Source organism: Atractosteus spatula, chromosome 6 (assembly GCF_055471065.1).
Source record: "Atractosteus spatula isolate fAtrSpa1 chromosome 6, fAtrSpa1.hap1, whole genome shotgun sequence".
Taxonomy (NCBI): Eukaryota; Metazoa; Chordata; class Actinopteri; order Semionotiformes; family Lepisosteidae; genus Atractosteus; species Atractosteus spatula.
This window is the reverse complement of record NC_142711.1, coordinates 61,623,369-61,642,293: the sequence shown is the minus strand read 5'-3', so window position 1 is coordinate 61,642,293 and position 18,925 is coordinate 61,623,369. Positions and strand designations below refer to the sequence as shown.

General features: G+C 38.6%; 1 protein-coding gene across 1 annotated transcript in view; it reads right to left on the bottom strand.

Annotated features, from left to right (window-relative positions):
- Positions 1-18,925, bottom strand: part of ofcc1 (orofacial cleft 1 candidate 1) — a 129,242-nt gene that overhangs the window by 37,840 nt on the left and 72,477 nt on the right. Inside the window, exons 16-17 of the mRNA XM_088918171.1 lie at positions 14,211-14,299; positions 12,255-12,394 (exon numbers count right to left, since the gene is read on the bottom strand). Of these exons, the coding sequence (XP_088774297.1) occupies positions 12,255-12,394; positions 14,211-14,299 (229 nt within the window). The remainder of the gene's footprint in view (positions 1-12,254; positions 12,395-14,210; positions 14,300-18,925) is intronic.

Genomic DNA, 18,925 nt, shown 5'->3' with positions numbered 1-18,925 from the left:
GTTGAAGAACATAATTTAATAGTTGAAGGTGCAAACGTGGAACTAGGCAATGTAGCTGTGGCAGGGAGAGAGATTTTGTTTGCCAAATATTTTTTTGGAATATCGTGCCGCTGTCGGCTGAAGTGATTTCTAAACATTTATATTTTTGATGTTGAATCAGCTACAGATAATTAAACTGATGTTGGATATATGTTGTATTAAGATAATAATACACAATTTACACCAATAAAAATGCAAACATGATTGATTCAAATATTTCATCATGGGTTTTTTTTTCTGAAAGTCATGATCTGTGTGTCAGGGTTTTAAAATTATTCTACCATTTTACAATTTTTCTCTTTTCTGCCAAAATCTGTAATCCTGAAATCTGAGTTTTATTAACTGTACCTGTTATATCTGTTAGTTTGATATAAGCTCAACACCAGCTCATTGAGGAAAATATGTAGCATACAGGTATTTGGGGTACAGTAAAAAATATGAATTATGACAACATGACTAAGCTACAAGGTTATATATGTCATGTAATTGGAAATGCCTAATTATCTCAATTATTTGCAGCTGAAGGTTAAAAACCAAAATGGGAGTAGGAAGGTAATCAAAGATATTGAAAAAAGATGTTTCAAAGCAAAACCACAAAACCTCATTTAACTAACAGCTAAGTGCTCTCTCCCTCAGCCAGTAACTGGTTATGAAAAGAGTGAAGAATGTCCAATAAAATGGCAATATTTAAGAGGGATAAATATTGGAATTGCAGTGAAAATTCTTGCACAATACAGGCATCATGACTATCCAAAATTGGACTTCATCATGAGAACACATTAATTTGTGGATGCGAGGCAGTTATTTTAATAAATACAGTATGCAGCATTTTATAGATTGATTGAATAGCACTGGAGAATTTGTAACATGGAAATCACTGTTCCCTGAGTGATTAATAAACATTTTTAAAATGTGGGATTATTGTGCATTTGGGAAAAACAAACACAATGGGAGGTTATTTTCGAACACTGAAGTGCTTCCTTTATTCCCCCTAAACACCGGGAAGCAGGCCGGATTCCATAACCTAACAAAGACTTTGACCTGTTTTTTTAATGCCCATTGTTTTCTACTTCTGCCTTAAATTTCAAACTGGGAGACTTAGGAATCCAAAGAGCAGCCTGCTTTAGCAAGAGAGTCCATTTGGCCAATGAGTTTAGCTTTGTTTTTTCGCACCTTCTTGTGTGTCGATCTCCCCCCCCCCCCACCCCAAGTACTCTGGCTGCTCAGTCAAGGAAGAAGACAGTCGAACCACAGAACTCACTCTGGCATGTGTGACATGACAGCCCAGCACACCTGTGTGGGGAGCTCAGATGCCTGGGAGGCAATGCCATGCCAGGTAGGAATACCAGTCACAGACAGCCAGACACACAGATCCCTCCTTCCACTCTCTGCAGACCGGTGAGGAAGCTCAGACCAATCATGTCAAAGAACACATTAATATAGCCTCCTTATAATTTCTCTACCAAAAGACATGCTCAAGAAACAAAGCCTGGGGAGCGAGCATCCTTCGCTCTTGAAACATGGCAGACGACGTGCTAATCCATATGCCATGGGGCACTGGCTGTGAACCCTCTGGAAATTATTTCAGGTTGGATTTCAACCGTTAACCAAGCAGCCAAAAGAATGATTAAACAAGACACAGCTAGCAGGTTTGAACCAAATTCTTCTCAAAGAGAGGGAAAATGCCAAACCATTAAATCCACATCTAGAATTAGGTAATCTCCTTTCTTTCAAAATTATTAGCTATGCATGATTACCAAGCTCAGTGTTGTTTTCTTTATGACTGCAAGACTTCAAAGGGATCAGTACTTTTTGCATCAACAGGCAAACAATGCAGAACAAATTGTATCAGTAGCTAGTTAAATGCTCTGGAAAAAAGCCTGCTCTATATGTATGGGTAATGGGATTGATCCAGCTCTGCTACTTTCAAATACATGTCTTGACTCCTGTGGCCAGACCACAGGATTAAAGGTCAGACAGACGGGGTTACAGACTGCTTTCTCTGTTCTGTCTGCTCTAGCCTGAGAAAAAGAAACAGCTCAGAAGGTAACAACGAGAGACAATACCTGACCCGGGAGTCTTAATAAAAATCTTGGGTTTTGTCGAGGTAATCCAATTTATATCATGAAATTAACTTTTGAAAATGTATCGATTCTCATGAACAAGCCCTTCTCTTCACGCTAATTCGGTTAGTTTATTCAACCATTCGAAAGAGAAATCTATGAGCTATTCTACTAACACTGTGGTCGTTTGTCAAAAATTGAAATGCTAAGAGTTTGTTTTCATTGGGTTTCCACTTATTGTCTGCATAGAAACTAAAAGCGTAACTATGAAATGACACCTGAGCACATCATCTCCAAGCTGTTAAAACCACTGAGTAATTAGCGTAGCTAAAATTAAGGAAACGCATTTTAGATGCTCCGTTGAGGCTGTTTAGAATCTACAGTATAAGCACCGCGGAAACGAAAGAAAAGGGAAAATATCTGCTACCCTTACAGTCAGCCCTGCTGTATGGAAGAGTCTCGTCTTAATACAGCTCAAGCAGCGGCTGTTGGCTAAGTGGGAAAGCAGGAAAACCCTGAGCAGTGAACAATGGGAAAGTGTTTGGGCAAGAAAAGCCTGTTGTAATTACCCGGGCTTTTCACCATCGGCTTCCAATAACACAGAGCGGGCCAGTGCTACAGAATATCTGACACTTCTGATTTCCTTGAAGCGTGCACGTCCACCCGGAGCAGAAGAGGTGAGGCTCACATCTGTGCTCGAGCTGCTCCCAACGCCACAGAGCTGTTTTCTTTTCCTGCCTCGCCACTGCTCCTCCTCTTATTTCCACACACGAGGGTTGCCCTTGGAACTGAAGCTCACTCCTGGCACCACCATCCAAAACGCCACAAAGCTCCACAGCACTCCTGGTTTTCCTCTGTTCCTCTGTTGCGGTTTGGTGAACTGTTTTGCCATGTATTTGGGTTTTTTTTTAAATACTTGCGGCCTGCTGCTTCCCAGCTCTTAACATTTCACTTGCTACTTTTATACCTTTTGGGGTTTGCCCTCAGATTTTCAGCATGTCTGTGAAACCAAAGTGTGGGATTTTGGAAAAAAAAGACAGTTTTCAGCTACCCACATCTCATGCAGAGCTGCATCAGCTGTGAACATCCAGCAGAACCGATTCCAAGTCAATATGCAGCACGGCCTGACCTCCTGTAGAGCTGATTCTCTAATTAATTGCTTAGCCAGCATGAGCATAGAAATCATTTAAAAATTAAAACTACTTTATAACTGTTGCATAAACACAATATGGTCCTGCAGGTCTGTGTTGTCATGAGATCACCTCACGTTTTCGGGCCAACTTGTGCCAGACTGCATAAAAATACAATACCAGCAGCTCTCTTATTTATAGGACAAACATAGATCCCTTTTATAATCAGGGTCCCACGTCCTGTTTTAAGACAGTGGTAGGCAGACAAACCAGTTCTTCACAGCATTAGAATCCTGCAAGGTTCTAAAAGACTCAAACAAACTAAGAAGACAGTACGTGTTTAATTGGACACTCTCAGTTCAGGCTTACAGTGCTAGAATTGATCTGCTACAAAGCTTTAATTCAAAATTTTAAATTAAATTGTTAGTCCACATAAAAAATACAAAAGGTTGTTCTGATTATATTTTGAAATATTTAACATACACCTTTTAATGTCTTTTCAGCTTCCGGGCCTGCACGCAGTTGCTACACATATGTCAAACTGTACCCTGCTGTACATTATGAGTGCCATGATCAGAGGTGCCTCGAGAATGCCTAGACTAACCACTTTGCCTCTGGTGCTGCAGTTTCGAAGGGCACCAGCGCTGTACATCTTTCCATGTTTGGAATGGATCAGGACAGGGAGGTAAAGCACAGCCTCTGGATCCGGCGTCCAAATCGTGGACCCGGTGCATCTCTGTGTGGAGTTTGCACGTGTCCCTGAGACAGTGAGAGTCTTCTCCGGGTGCTTTGGATTCCTTCCTCCTCCCGTAGGCACGCTGGTGGGGCGAACTGAGTCTCCCGCTCGTGCCCGAGAGCGTGGCTGCGAGGGATGGCGTCCCATCCCGTATTTGCACCCTGTGTCCTGTGCTTCACACAGAGTCTCCAAGTTGCTGTGACCCTAAGCACGCAGCAGCAGCTGCAGGCAGGTGTGAACTGGGAGCAGCCTCTGTTATACTGAGTGCGGTGGTTTTTATGACAAAACTATTTACCAATACTGTTAGTATCTAAAAAGGAAACATTTTCCAACGTACTGTCCTCATCCTGTGGGGTGGGTGGGAAGAATTTTATATAGCTTAGGGAGAAAAATGTAGGGTTCATATGAGCATAGTGTATTAGACACCAGGCCGTGCGTTTCAGCCCGCACAGTGACCTACTTAAAAAACACAATGCTAAAGAACTTTAGTGAGCACAGAGGAGGCACTGTAATTAGCATGTGATCATAATGCAAGTTGCTTTGGCCTGAATGACATAACCCCTTCTTCCACTGCAACAGTTATTCAAGAGCCATCTTCTCCACTACTCAAATAGGATAAGATAAGATAAGATCACTTTATGAGCCAGATACAATTTCTTGCATTAGGAATTAGTCTTTTCGCATACCCCAGCTTGCTCTATATGAGACACACAGACAGGGAGAGAAGCCTGGGGTCAGAGCGCAGGGTCAGTCTTTGTACAGCGCCCCTGGAGCAGTTGGGGTTAAGGGCTTTGCTCAGGGGCCCAACAGAGTAGGATTCCTCTGCCGGCCGTGGGATTTGAACCGGCAACCTTCCAGCCACAGGCGCAGATCCTGAGCCACAGAGCCACCACTCCGTCCCGAAGCTGTGTGTCAGGAGTGGGATGCAGTCGTTTGCAGTCGCTCTTTTTGTGAAATCCAAAAAACACGTTATCAGCTCCCACCGGATTAGAGATAGACACTTCTACCGGTCGAATGAGTAGGGAAACAGCAACTGAGCCCAGGGAGCCATTAGTTTAGTGAGCACCATAGAATTCCAGACCACCACCAGAACAGAAAGGATTCTATTCCATTCTCACCCGCAGAACGGAAATGCTCACCTTGGTGCAGAATCCTTACAGCCTGATTCCCATAAAGTCCAACACTCAGTAACAGTGATCAGTAACAATATTTGTTTTCATCAAAGCATTTTTTATATCGAGTATCCCTTAGAGTTGTATTTTTAAATCACTCTCCTTCCCGACGTTTGCACAGATCCTGTCCTGTTATCTGTGTGATCGTGCATACTCACCTACAGTACATGTATGGTACTGTAGACAGTATATGCTGCCCTGCCAGTTGTTTCAAGAGCTAAATGTACAATGTTAAGCAGCGCCACATACAAACAGACGTAGCCTTGTGCATCATTCCAGATCTGACGGTGACACCCAAGCAGAAGGGAGACATTTACACCAGGGCTTTGGAATTAGTGAGAGGAACTCGAACAAGGCGTTTGCAATACGCTGTGGGAATCTGCATGCATGAACTATTTTACGCTAGCGTGAACAGGCTGGATCCATGCCTGGCCCCAAACACTGTGCGGAAACAGCCATGGTATGACGTTGCCTTATTAATGTTAATAATCAACTGCGACATGTAGTTTCTTTTGAAGGGTCGGCGTTTGTAGGATCCTTGCCTACTGACCACTCAGTACTTAGTGGGGAAAGTGCAAAAAAATACCTCACTCTCTATGAATCACACTTCATGAGAAGTTACATAGGGAAGAACAAACTGCTTCATCAAAGCATCCAGCATAACCTTGTGGTGCTATACAGCCTGTACTACCAGGAAACAAGGGAATGAGACTGGTATCATCTGAAGCTTGGAAAATAGGTCACTGTTCCCACTGACATTCCTGTAGATGTAAGAACGGCTTGAATGTGGCTTAACGTTTTGCCTAATTCGAGCTGCAAGTCTGGCCAATCTGGTGGGCTTTTCCTTGCCTCATACACGCAGTTGGGTACAGCATGTGGTCAAAATCAATGTATCCTTCAAAAGCCTAATTAATTCCAAACAAAGGGAAGAGGGAGAAGAAGGCATTTAGTCCTCTAAAGTCTAATTTATCATCACTACTCAGTGTAAAATCAATCTGTTGTGTTTGTATGGCATAAACAACGAGCAGTTTGACAGGAATGAAACCGAAACATATGTGAAGGTGTTTTATGAAAGCGCATGCGGGAATACATGATGAAAGGAAACATCTGCATTTGTTTCTATGTCAAACCACATGTGTGTTATAAAGGAACTCTGTAAATTTTATTAAAGAATAACATTATCGTCACCCTCACGGGCCCTTCCCTCACAGTTTTCAGGGGTAGCAACAATAATAATACCAAGACCCCCATTTTTCAACACCATCATCATTGTTTCTTCTGGTCCAGGGCTCAGGCATGAAGAGAAATCCCCCGGAATACATCTGACAGAAGTGAAATGAACCAGTGACGAATGAATAGTAGGTAAAAAGGCAAAATGACACAAGGCAAATCTCACTTCTAGCTAATACAATGAGACAATAGAAGCCATCAAAATGAATGAATGAATAGGATCCTTTGTTTTAAAACCCTTCATACTAACACTGTAATTTAAAACCAGGGAACTGGCATGATTCTTACACAGCTAAAGGTTTCTGGTACATACCAGACATTTTGGCTTCTATCTTTTTTACTTGCTAACTCTACAAGAAAATTTGACAAAGAAAATAAACACATACTGCCATAGAGTTCCAAGAGCAGCTGGAAAAAAATAAAAGTATTGACGAAAACAACTCCTATACTCTTCACACCTAGCGGGGACTCTTAATGGCACAGGAATCTACTTCTGATACAAACGTACTGTATATTGGAAACTAAGTTCATTTTAGCACATTTATGCACTTGATAGCTTGTGAAGACTTTTGGCCAGTATGAAAGCTATAAGCCACCTGCAGCCATTTCCTGTCCTTTCCTTATTTGTCTAATTAAACCTCAACTGTGCTTCACAACATCCACCCATTTTCTAAGTGCTTTTTCAATCTGGGGTTGTGGGGGAGGCAGAGCCTCTCCCGGCAAGCAACAGGCGCAAGGCAGGGTACACCCTGGACAGGACGCCAATCCATCACAGGGCACAGACACACACACTCACCCTGGACGGGACACCAGTCCATCACAGGGCACAGACACACACACTCACCCTGGACGGGACGCCAGTCCATCACAGGGCACACACAGACACACACCAGTACACACTCAGACCAGGGTCAATTTCCCCAGAAGCTAATTAACCTACCAGCGTGTGTTAGACTGTGGGAGGAAACCAGAGCGCCTGGAGTGGACGGGGAGAACATGCTGACACCAGGTACCCCAGGTCAAGAACTGAACCCAGGCTCCCAGCGCTGCAAGGCAGCAATGCTGAGCACCGCGCCGCCGTACTGCCCAGCTTCATACCATCAATCAAATATTTGCACAGTCCCAGTAAGTGATGCTGGGTTGCCAGTGGCTCGAAGGAGGAAGTGTCTTACGAACAAAAAGACGCCACCAGGAGCCTGGCATTTTATGTTGTGATTGGAATGTGGGTTAGAGTTTGTAAGGTAAAAGAGGCAAAAAATTTAATCTTATATGCAGTGCTGTGGGTGTTACAGTACACACCAGCACTTCGCAGTAGATTAAAAAAGTTATTTTAAAAATGGTCTGTATATGACGTTATGAATTGGATGTGGAATTTTATATTTTAAAGAGCCTTGCCTCCTGAGGTTAACCTCACTGTTATATTGCTCACAATTTTCTCTTCCTTTTTCTTTTTATAACAAGAAAAGTCATAGACATAATTGGTGTGAGATTTAGGGGGTACATTTCAGTGTAATTAGAGTCTTGGTAATTGGGCTAATTAGATCTAATTGTTATGTGAAAGTGAGTTTGATTAAAGCAGGTTTCCCCAAAACGTAAAAAAAAAAAATCTTAAGGTCCACAAAATCAACAAAGAAACAAAGTTCTCTGAACAAAATAGAACATAAAAATACAGAATAATAAGAAAAATGTCAGATCATTAACAAATGAGAATATATTATTGTCTAATGATCAGGACTTAAAGATCAAGACAAAACACTGGTTAAAAACCAGATAAGACCTAGATAAAAAACTGAGTAACCTAGCCTTTTGACCTCCAAATCTAGGGTTTAATTTCCCTTTACTGTGCTTAACATTGAGCACGCTACTGTTCGTGAAAACACCCCTGGGCTGAAGGGGGAGGAGTTCATGGGGATTTAGAGAGTATTCGTTGGTTTTTATATGTTAATATTCGAGCTCTATCTTCTGCCAGCTCTGACACTGTGTTACAAATGCCAGCAGAAAACATTCTGTATAATGCTGACAGTTCTTGATCAGTTCAGATGATATATTCCACAGATACTCTGCACTGTTTGTAGGGCAAGTCCACAAATCTGTCTATTTTCATTAGTCTGTATGGTAGACCGATAGAAACAAAATGAGAGAAAATAAAATGTCACAGATTAATTGGATGGATGGACAGACAAAATGTAACAAAGATTACAAATGAGAGAAAGTCATTCAGTCCATCTAGCCTGTTTGGTTAGATATACAGTAGTTAGTTATAGGTGCTGCCAGGATCTCATCCAGGCATTTCCTGAAAGCAGCCAGGATAATAGCTGTAACAACATGGCTGGGTAGCTTGATCCAGACTCCCACAACTTTTTGGGTAAAGAAGTGCCTCCTGTTCTGGGTTTTAATGCACTTCCCCATAATTTCTACTTTCACAGTTGTTTCACTGTTCATTCTGAAGACAGCAGCTGGGTTTAATTTGATGATTATGCAACAAGATCAAACTTGGAACATTTTACAGGTTTGGAGATTATTGATTTTTTTTTATCGGTTGCCTTTCTTTAAGTTCTTATTATTAACTCCATCATGCATCCCCAACGGCACACATCCACCATCTATACCAAGAGGGCAAACTCACTGCCGAGGTTTTAAGAACATAACTTGAGAACATAAGAAACGCTAAAAGGCCAATTCATGTCCGTTTACTAGTCAGTAGCTAATTGACACAAGGAAAATGGGATACTACAAAATGTGCATTCTTTTATAAAAACGGTCATAGGGTCATATGGTCAAGTTATTTAAAATGGTCTCCTAACAGCTAAACTGTCCTTTCAACACAAACAAAAACTTTCAATTAAAAATCTAGACATACACTAAAGCAATATGAAGCCATATAAATTCACAGGTGAGTTCTGAGACACCAGGATATTGAAATGTTAATTCAGGAACAACCATCTTCACCATAGGAAACACAATGGGAAGACAAGATTACTGCAGAAAACAGCACCCCGCCAAGCTGACTTAATGGAGACAAAGATACTTAATTGAAACATAAAATCGATCAATTTTAATTGAATGCATTTGAAAGAGCATAAAAGCTGTGATGATCCATCCACCTGTATCTTGCTGCTGTAGTGATTGTCTTTAGAAACAGCTGCAGAGGTGCAATTTGTCTGCTCAGGTGGTACATTACTCTTTGAATAATGATGGTTTGATAGCAACAAGTAGCCTGTAAGTCATGCTCTACATACTGTATAAAACAAATTAACTCAGCTTCTTATCCTGTATTCTTTTTTGCATTCTTCTGGTGAGCTGCCTTTTGTATTTATGAGGGTTTGTAATAGCCATGCTACATAATGACAAATGCTGCCTGTAAGAAATACATAGAAAGGTGTTATACCAGAAGGTAGTAAAGAAAAGGCTGACATTGCACATGTGATATGAGTAACTTTAAAGTATTGGATTTCAATAGAAGTTGAAAGAAAAACAAACACTGAGATTTAAATTAGCTTTGGCGGCACTGTGCTATTGAAATAGACTGACAGATTTCAGAAAAGCATGGCCTCTTCATGATGTGGACAGCAGCCTGTGACAAATTATCTTTGCAGAGTGATTCCACTTAACCTGCATGCTTTTATCTACACAGGTGTAAACTGCACAGGGACTCAAATGTTACCTTACTGGAAACATGTTACCTAATTTTTTGTTTTATACTGAGGAGTTAACAAGTAAATCACAAAGGAGACATGAGTGCTAATGTTTTCTACTAGTGAATTACAGCCTCTCATGACATAAATCTCTAACAAGGTAACTAGTTATCATTGCATTATTAATAAATTCGTTGACAAAACTGCTGTTTCTGAAATGTTTGCAAATATGTTTGCTCTGACAGTGATGGTTGTGCATATCTCCTGAGAAGACAGATTTCTTATATTTGCATTAATATTTTAAAATTAAAATATTTTTCACCAAACGTGACAGGATATACAAAAATGTATGCTGATGTAAAAAATAACTTCATGATACTGGCATTTTTTGTTCTTTTTTTTTTCTTCAGGCAGGCGTGTAAACTCCAAACCATTAAGTACACTGATCCTTTACACTGGTCCTCTTCCAGCCTCCCATCATCTTCATCCAGTTCAGGGTCGCAGGGGAGCCGGAGCCTATCCCAGCAAGCAACGGGCACAAGGCGAGGTACAGTACACCCTGGACTGGATGCCAGTCCATTTCAAACACAGACACACACACGCTCACACAGGGCCAACTTTCCCAGAAACCAATTATCCCACCAGTATGTTTTGGGACTCCACACTGACAGCAACCCAGGTGTGGAACTGAACCCATGGCCCCAGCACTGTGAGACAGCAATACCTACCACTGCGTCACAGTGTCACCCTATTGGTCATTTTACTTTTCTGTAATTTGAATTTAATTAAATTCGAACTTTGATACAGTTAGGACCACAGCACTTCAGTCACCCTCTTGGATGTTTAAATATGAGACAGAAGATAGTAAGATTTCAGACAATCCAAAGTATTATCAAATTATTCAATAAGAAAGACAAACAATTTTCTGTTACTGTAGTTACTAACGACTAATTCCATTAGGAATAGCACTGATCCTTACTGTTTACTGCATCTGCATTTATATACACAAATACGATTGCAATATGATTTTAAAACTTTAAACTGCTTTTTAAATGACGAAAGTCAGAGATGCATCTAAAATATCAAATAAGCTTATATATTTCATTCTGTATAAGGCCAGGTTATTTGCAATACTCTGGAACCACTTCTTAATTGTTTACCATGCAGATCAATGCTCATTTACAAGATGAAGACAAGTGTCACATTTCTTTACATGATACAAGAACCTCATTTTAAGTGACATTATCACACATATAGGATAAAGACCTACAGTATCTGTTTGTTAAAGCATTTTGTTTTTTGTTTTTTATTTCTGATTTTTGTTCTTTGAAGTTTAGAGAACCAAAATGATGTCCAGTCCAATATTATCCTATTTTTATAAGAAACCAAATACAGCCTACTCTATCACAGAAATCCTGTCTCATATAAAAACAACACACAGACGTAAGAGAATGAATTAAAACAATTAAACAACAGTGATAACAATGCAAATGTATGCTTTACCAAGCTCAGTTGTATAAATTCAGTATTATTATACAGTAGCACTCGGTTTCAGCAAACCGATAGCAAATAGCGCTACATATGGATTACTTGGTTCCAAGCATTGTACACAAAAATAATCTTCCTGCACTTTCTTTACATAGAATGAAATCATTACTGACTTGTTTTCTACCATCATTAAGTGAAGATTCTGAGCAGCTCTTCAAATTAGCAGTGCGTGCTGTTTAAATTATAGCTACCTGTGCACTTGAATTTATTACATTCCTCATGAGCCGTAATAACTCAGGACATCTAAGCATTGGCTTACAATAACAATAACAGACCCAGAATGGACCTAATTTGTCTTGCTGCTGTCTGGCATTATGCAAGCATTTTTTTAAAAAGAAGTGGGAATCAGGGCAAATATACACCAGGGAAAGCAAAGTGTCCAATCAATGTCCAACAAGCACCTAACTGTACTTGGCTGTACTACAAACAGAAGTTTTTTTTTTTTGCTTTGGAGTCTTTCTATCATTACGACTTGAGGCCCACTACATACAGTACCAGCATCCTTCTAAAGGCATCTAAAGTTAAAGGCTCACTCCTCAAAGAAAAGTCGGCCGTGCAAGACAGAGGCCGTTTCAATATCACGGATTGCAAGAATATGTCAGCCTTTGGGATTCAAGGTGCATTTCCAGTGTTAATGTGCGAGGACGCCTGTCTCAGACCACAGAACAGTCATGGTAAGAAGCCAGCCATCCGAGACTCACTGTAAAGAGAACCGGTACTCGTCCAGCTCGTCTGCGCAGAGGCAGCACTGTGCTGTCTCCTTTCCGCACTGAAGCGAGGATGCACTCCCATCATGGCATGGACTGGCACTCTTACTCTTACTCTTCTGAGCTGGTTTCTTCTGCAACATACAGCATTGTTACATATAAATAACCACACCTATCAGAAGCACCCCACTAACTCACACACCCTTTTTCACCCGGCACCTGCAGAAAGAAACAAAGCAGAAAGAAGAAGGAGCACCTGATTCTGGTGAGATAATCAGAAAGCCAAGAGAGAGACAAACCATTTTGTCATCCCACAGCAGCACAGAATACATTCTGGATAACAGCCTTTGAAAAATCCTTTCCCTGCTGTAAAAATATTGCTGCCTTGAAAGTTTTCTGTAGACAATGAGGGAGAAAAATATTGCATTAATTCGCACAGAGCTCTATAAACAAACCCCAAAATTTCCAAGGGACTAAAGGGTGCATTTTAAACATTTCACTGAAGTGTTGCAATTGCAATCTTATTTGTGAAGACGCCAAAATGTTTGCATTCTCTTGTCCTGTCAAGTGTGGGATGCCCTAGGGAAAGCTTAAGTATTGTCCTCTAACTTGCAATGTGTTCTGTTGTAAAATATGGTAATGAGTTCCAGCACCAGAAATGCTCTCTCCAGCATCGTTCTTACTCCCTCTCTACACCTGTGAAATCCAATTCAGAACATCCAGCAAGGAAGACAAGTGAAATTTGATGTCATTTCATTTCGTATCTCCTGCTCTGCTAAACTCTTAAAACCACACACTTAAACATTTCCATAACAATTAAGCTGGTGTGCAACAAGCCCCCCAAAGTCAAGCGGAATTCTTTATATTAATTTGAAGTACAAGAAACATTCAATTACAGTTTTAATAAAAAAAGATAAGTTCCAAAAACTGGAAACAAATTAGTAACATATATGCAATTATTGGGTTAGATCCAGAGATTGATAACCAAAAAAATTAGTAGATTATGAGATGTGCAGTAGCTTGGAGCTCTGAAGTCAGAGGTGGAATCTGAAGACAACTGCAGCAAAATACAAATCATTCCGTCTGCGGTGCATCTTAAATAATTCAAAATAAAAAAAAAAACATTTGCATCACATCTTTTTTTTAAAAAAGCTTAAAGAAAATGCATTTTAATTGTTATTAACTCCTGTTTCGTGGACTACTACTATTTCTCATCCAGGCTCAGACAGGTTTGAGATCACTGCACTTAATCATCAGATGACTGGTTTAAACTCAGTGACATTTGACAAAGAAAGCTGCATTCTTGAGAGGTGTGCTGTTTGGTTGATGCACATAGCTTGAGGGCAGTGAAAGGTATGCACTTCAACACAAATGCATACACACACATATAAATAAATACGTAAATACATTTGGTTCTAAAGCGAAAAGCCAAATTACACTTTAAATCTATATTCAATGTATTTATCTGTCCTTCCTACACAATCACACATGCAAACTTTTATTTTTGGAACAATCAACGCTTAGTGCATACATACTGTAGACATATATCTCAGAGACTTTTATTTTTGAAACAATCCTTAAAAAAAGGCAGCTACAACGAAGGCACGCCACAATGTTTGACAGCCAGAATTTGAAACAGCACTGCAAAATCAGCAAAGAAAGTAATTCTGCAATTACCACTTCAAAGTGTGGCAGGTAACTTATGGGCTTTGATTAATTTAGTTTAAGTCCTCTGTAGCTCAGGAAAAGGCGTGTTCCGAGCAATAAAAAGGTTTGCTGGTATTGCTGATTTCACAGAATTTCAGCTGGTGCTGCTTGTCAAGCAGATCAAAACTGGCTTTGAAGACTGAAAATACCTGTTAGTGTGAAATGTACTTTGACAAATCTCAGATAATAATGGGGAGGTTCGCCTGTTTCGAAGGAGAAACACATCCAAAATCACGGTGTTACCTTGCCATGCATTCCAGCCGCTCTCCTCCCCAGGATGGGATTGCTCATCGGCTCTGTACTTTCAGGGTTGTCGTCTCGGGAATCTTTGCCTGCAATGCAATTAAACATTTCTCAGATGTTTTTATTTCTGCAGCCTAAGCAACAACAAAGAGTACTGTATGTGCCGTGCTTTTTTTTTCAAATGAGAACCATTTCTTAATCCATAAGACAATTTCATGTTTTTTCAGGTTTTCTGAGGACGAAACAGAACACAAAAACACAGTTTTTTACTATTTGTTTTTACTAATAAACCTGATAGCTGAAATGGTGACATACTGCATTATTAGAGGTAATCACATATTTCATGTACTGGTTTATAATAATCAAGGAATAACCGAGATTAATCCCAAGGTTCAAAATGTAATTAATCTTCATAACAAATGTTTCGTTAAATCGCAAATCTTTCTTTAAACCTAAACCTAACTATAGCAATAAAATAAACTGAAGAAAATTTGAAAGCAAGCATATGAAAAATAATAACAAGCTGCTTAGATCTTTTTTAGGTCCTTTTTCTGTTCTATTGGCAGTGCAAATGGAAAACATCATTCCTGTACAAATTCTGTTTTTATTACAAAACATAAAACTCATGGAAAACATATTTGTGTCCTAATAAAGACAATATGATCATAATAAAAAGATGTCACATTGACAGTTCATGCAGAAAATCAACACAAAACTCTTTTTTCAAGTATCATAAAAAGCTTCCCAAAAGCGAAAAACGTAGTACTTTATTTTATAACTCCAAGCATAGAACACAAAGAGACATCTACTGTATGTAAGTCTTAGATTCCCTTGTCTTTACTATCCTCTGATAACTAAAGGAAGTAAATCAATTACAATTACAATCAATTACTGTACAGTGTATTACAGTATTAGTTTATTATAGGAACTTGAATTCACACTGTCCTTAATTTTTGTAATCTAAATTTGATATAATCTTAATTTGAAACAAAACAGTAATATTTATTTTTGTAGGTTCAGAAATATATACAGTATATATTTTTAATAATCTGAGTACATTATGAGTATTTTAGGGTATTTAGGTTAATTTCCTCCTGTACTGAAATACAACTGAAATCAGATACAGTATTTGTTGCACTGTTGTTTCTTTGCAAGAATAAAGCCAGTAGTGTACACCCACGTCAGAGAAAATACACTTCTTCCATACGTATGAAAAAACTAGTTCCAAAAAGGATATTTAATTTCTAATGAACAGGCAGCGGATTTTCTTAAAAAACATTGAGTCTGAGAGTATCAGATTTTAAGATGTAATGAAACCTGAGATTCATAACACCTACTGGTGCTTTATAGAATTGGAAGCAACTTGTTTTCTTTTTTTAGGAGAAAAATTATTTAATTTATTCTAGTAAGTAAATTTAGAATGGAATGCCTCTGTTGTGTTTAACAATAAAGAATCTAAATTTCTCCTTTTTACTATACAAATGATTTGGTAATCTTGCTTCTTTGTTTATTTATCAATGTCTAAAATACATAAATTATATTTTCTGTATGTACTTGTGTGTCGACTTATTGTGATAATCTAGCTAGGCATCTATTGCTATTGTAACTCTACTTCAAATAATCAAACCCATAAAAATGTTTGTTGCTCATAGTTGAAAAGTATAAAAGGTACAGCTTTGGTTTATTTCTCTCAAGGCAGAAATTCTACAGAAAGTCATAAGGCTAAAAAATCGTTTCAAATCAGTCATTAATATGTAAAATAAAATGTACTTATATGCTGCAGCCTTAATCATTAAAGTCTTCATTTACAGTTCATTTATATAAATACCAAATTTAAATTAAGACACTTATGCAGTTCTTTTTTATATTACAACACATCTCTACATAAAACTGTAGGCTTTTAAAAAGAACAAAAAATCTCATTCTATAATCGCTGCATATCCGTACTACTCATTTTCTGTTCACTAAATCCTTTTTACAGCCTTAACTGTGTAATGGCACTGCTATGTTATTGTTACTACTTTATTAGTAGGTGATAGTCAGTTGTGTTCTACTGTCTTACTACTTTGTAATAGTAACAAAGACATATACGCACAATAAACATGAGGAAATAGTGTCTCCTGTGAAAGTTCGAGCCACACACATCTCCACAAAATCTGAATAAAACCTTACAAGTAAAATCAGTCTAATGCACGCAATTAGAAATGATGAAAAATCTAAAAAGAAATTGAATTTAGTTGTAATACATTTCCCATTCTTCCTTTCCTTGGAAAATTACTTCTGAAGTGTTTTTTTTCTTTTTTTCTGTAATTTAAATGTTAAGCCGCCAGATGTGTGTCTCATGCTTGAAGAGCTGAGGCTTTGCATTATTTAGCATATTAACATTCACAGAATTTAAAAAAGGGTTCCTTCATTGCCTGAAGGTTCTAATTAAGTAAACCTTAGCTTGATACATGTAAAAATTTCAGTATGAGAAACTTTTTTTCTCTGTTTCCTTTTCTTTGCAGCCAGTCACATCTATATAATAAATATGAAAACTTCCAAGATGATATAATTTTTTTCTTTTGCTTGAGGAATTAAATATATCTGTAATAATAACTTTTAAATAGAGGCTACATATCAGCAATACTTCTGAAGGCTAAAATCTACTTAATGGCAATACTGTTTAGCTTGCAGAATGCTGTCATTTTTTGGAGGGAACTGACATCAGATTTAATTTTAACGCAGCTGTAGTTTTTAATTAGTATTTCTGCTCGTAAACATTTTAAATGCCTACAGTTTAATATATTTGAATTTGAATGTGAAAAGCAATGTATTTATTAGAATCGCATTACCTTTATCTACATAAAATATCATTAGTGACATCAACAACTGCTCTTATAAAACCCATCACAATGCACTGAAATGTACTAAATATATATGAAAATATATCATGTATAAAGAGATACATACTGTAGTTGTATAAAGCTGTGTGAAGAGACAGTTTTGAGCTTTAACACAATGCATGCTATACAGCCTGTGTTCAATACAGATGGATTGACATTCACTATGATTTGACTATATTCATAAACACATATAAGGAATTTAGTTATTCGTCCATAAATGCCAGAAAATGCCAAACCTCTCAACACCATCCAGCCAAAAACAAATGTGACTAAGTTATTTTCTCATATAAGCGAATCTCAGGCAGTGCAGAGGCTAATCAATGGCCCGTGAAGTCTCTTATCTATCGTGGTTTAGAAAATGCAAATAATGAAGTATCACAGAAGTTGAGTGCTGAACATTATGCACATACTGTATATTGAATTCAATGCTCGGTGAAACATACTTGTGCACTGTTTTCCAGAATGTTATTCATTTGCTTTGTGAAAAGATAATTGTGAATGGTTTAAATAAAATGTTTGATTTAACTTTATACGACTGAATATCAAAAAAGAACAGAACAAAACGAAGGGAATTTCTAGATTCCCAGCACCACAAACTGGTTAGTCACGTACTCTCAGAAAGCTTCAGCCAGGGGAAGTCCTTCAGTGTCAGGCCAAATTCAATCATTCCTGTTCACAGCATGACGCAGCAGGCCAGATATGTACTGAGCAGGCTGGCAACACTTCACATTCATCAGGCACTTTTAACTGCGCCTTTTCTCCTCCTAACATGAAATTAGATTATACACTTTGGGAAACAATCTTTAGATCAAACAGAGGCACATCCACAATTCCTCTGCACCTCTGTACTAAGTGGACTATAAAGGTAAAAGAACACTTTTTTTGGTCACACACACTTACCTGGGTGATTTTTTTTACTTTCTCACATTGTCTCCTTTCTGTTTGTGCAGTAAGCCATTGACATTTTTGATAAGCACATTAGCAAATAACAAAGTTATTCACCTTAACAAGTCCAACGCATTTGTTTTACAAAAGTTCATGGGACACTGACAGAATTAAAGGTAATGGATGTTAATTTCTTTAAATAGTATTACGTCATGTTCATATTCCACAGCTCATTCATAAAGACACCAGAGCCTGGTCCTAGACTACTTATCCAAAATTAATATTAGATAGTCCTAGATTAAAAATAACCAGACGGCAGAACCACTGGTAGATGTTTTTAATACACTCCCTCCCCTTGGGAAGGATGACAACCTTTCAAGTACATTTGGTGGTTTCTTGTTCATGTTGCCTTCCTCTTATGAGCTTAGTCTTACAAAACCGATGAGTATTTGAGAAGAAATTATAGTAGTTAAAGATAATTACAGTCATTAGTTTAAGAAGCTTAACTATAGCGACGATTAAAAACATCAAATAGTAACATGCTACACCGTACAGGATCCGTGAAAACATTTAAATCCTATCCATGTTTCAGTTTTGCAATTTCACCTCCAATGCCATTTTTAAAAGCTCCATGCAATTTGTGATCAGGAAGCATCACTTAGCAGGGATCTAGCAGCAGGCGGTGAATGTTCCTCCTCCAGCACTGAGTCCCAGGTGAGAGCTGTGGGCACTGTGCTGTCTCATAAGAACATAAGAAAAGACACAAATGTGTGGAGGCCAATCAACCCATCCAGCCCCGGTGGTAGTTAGTCTTTGAATGAGCCAAGCATGTCATCCAGCTGTTCTTGAAAGAAGCCAGGGTATCTGCTTCAGCAACAACACGGCTGGTTACAGTCACCTGTTCCATGCTCCCACAACTCTTTGGTTAACTCTGTTGTAACTCCT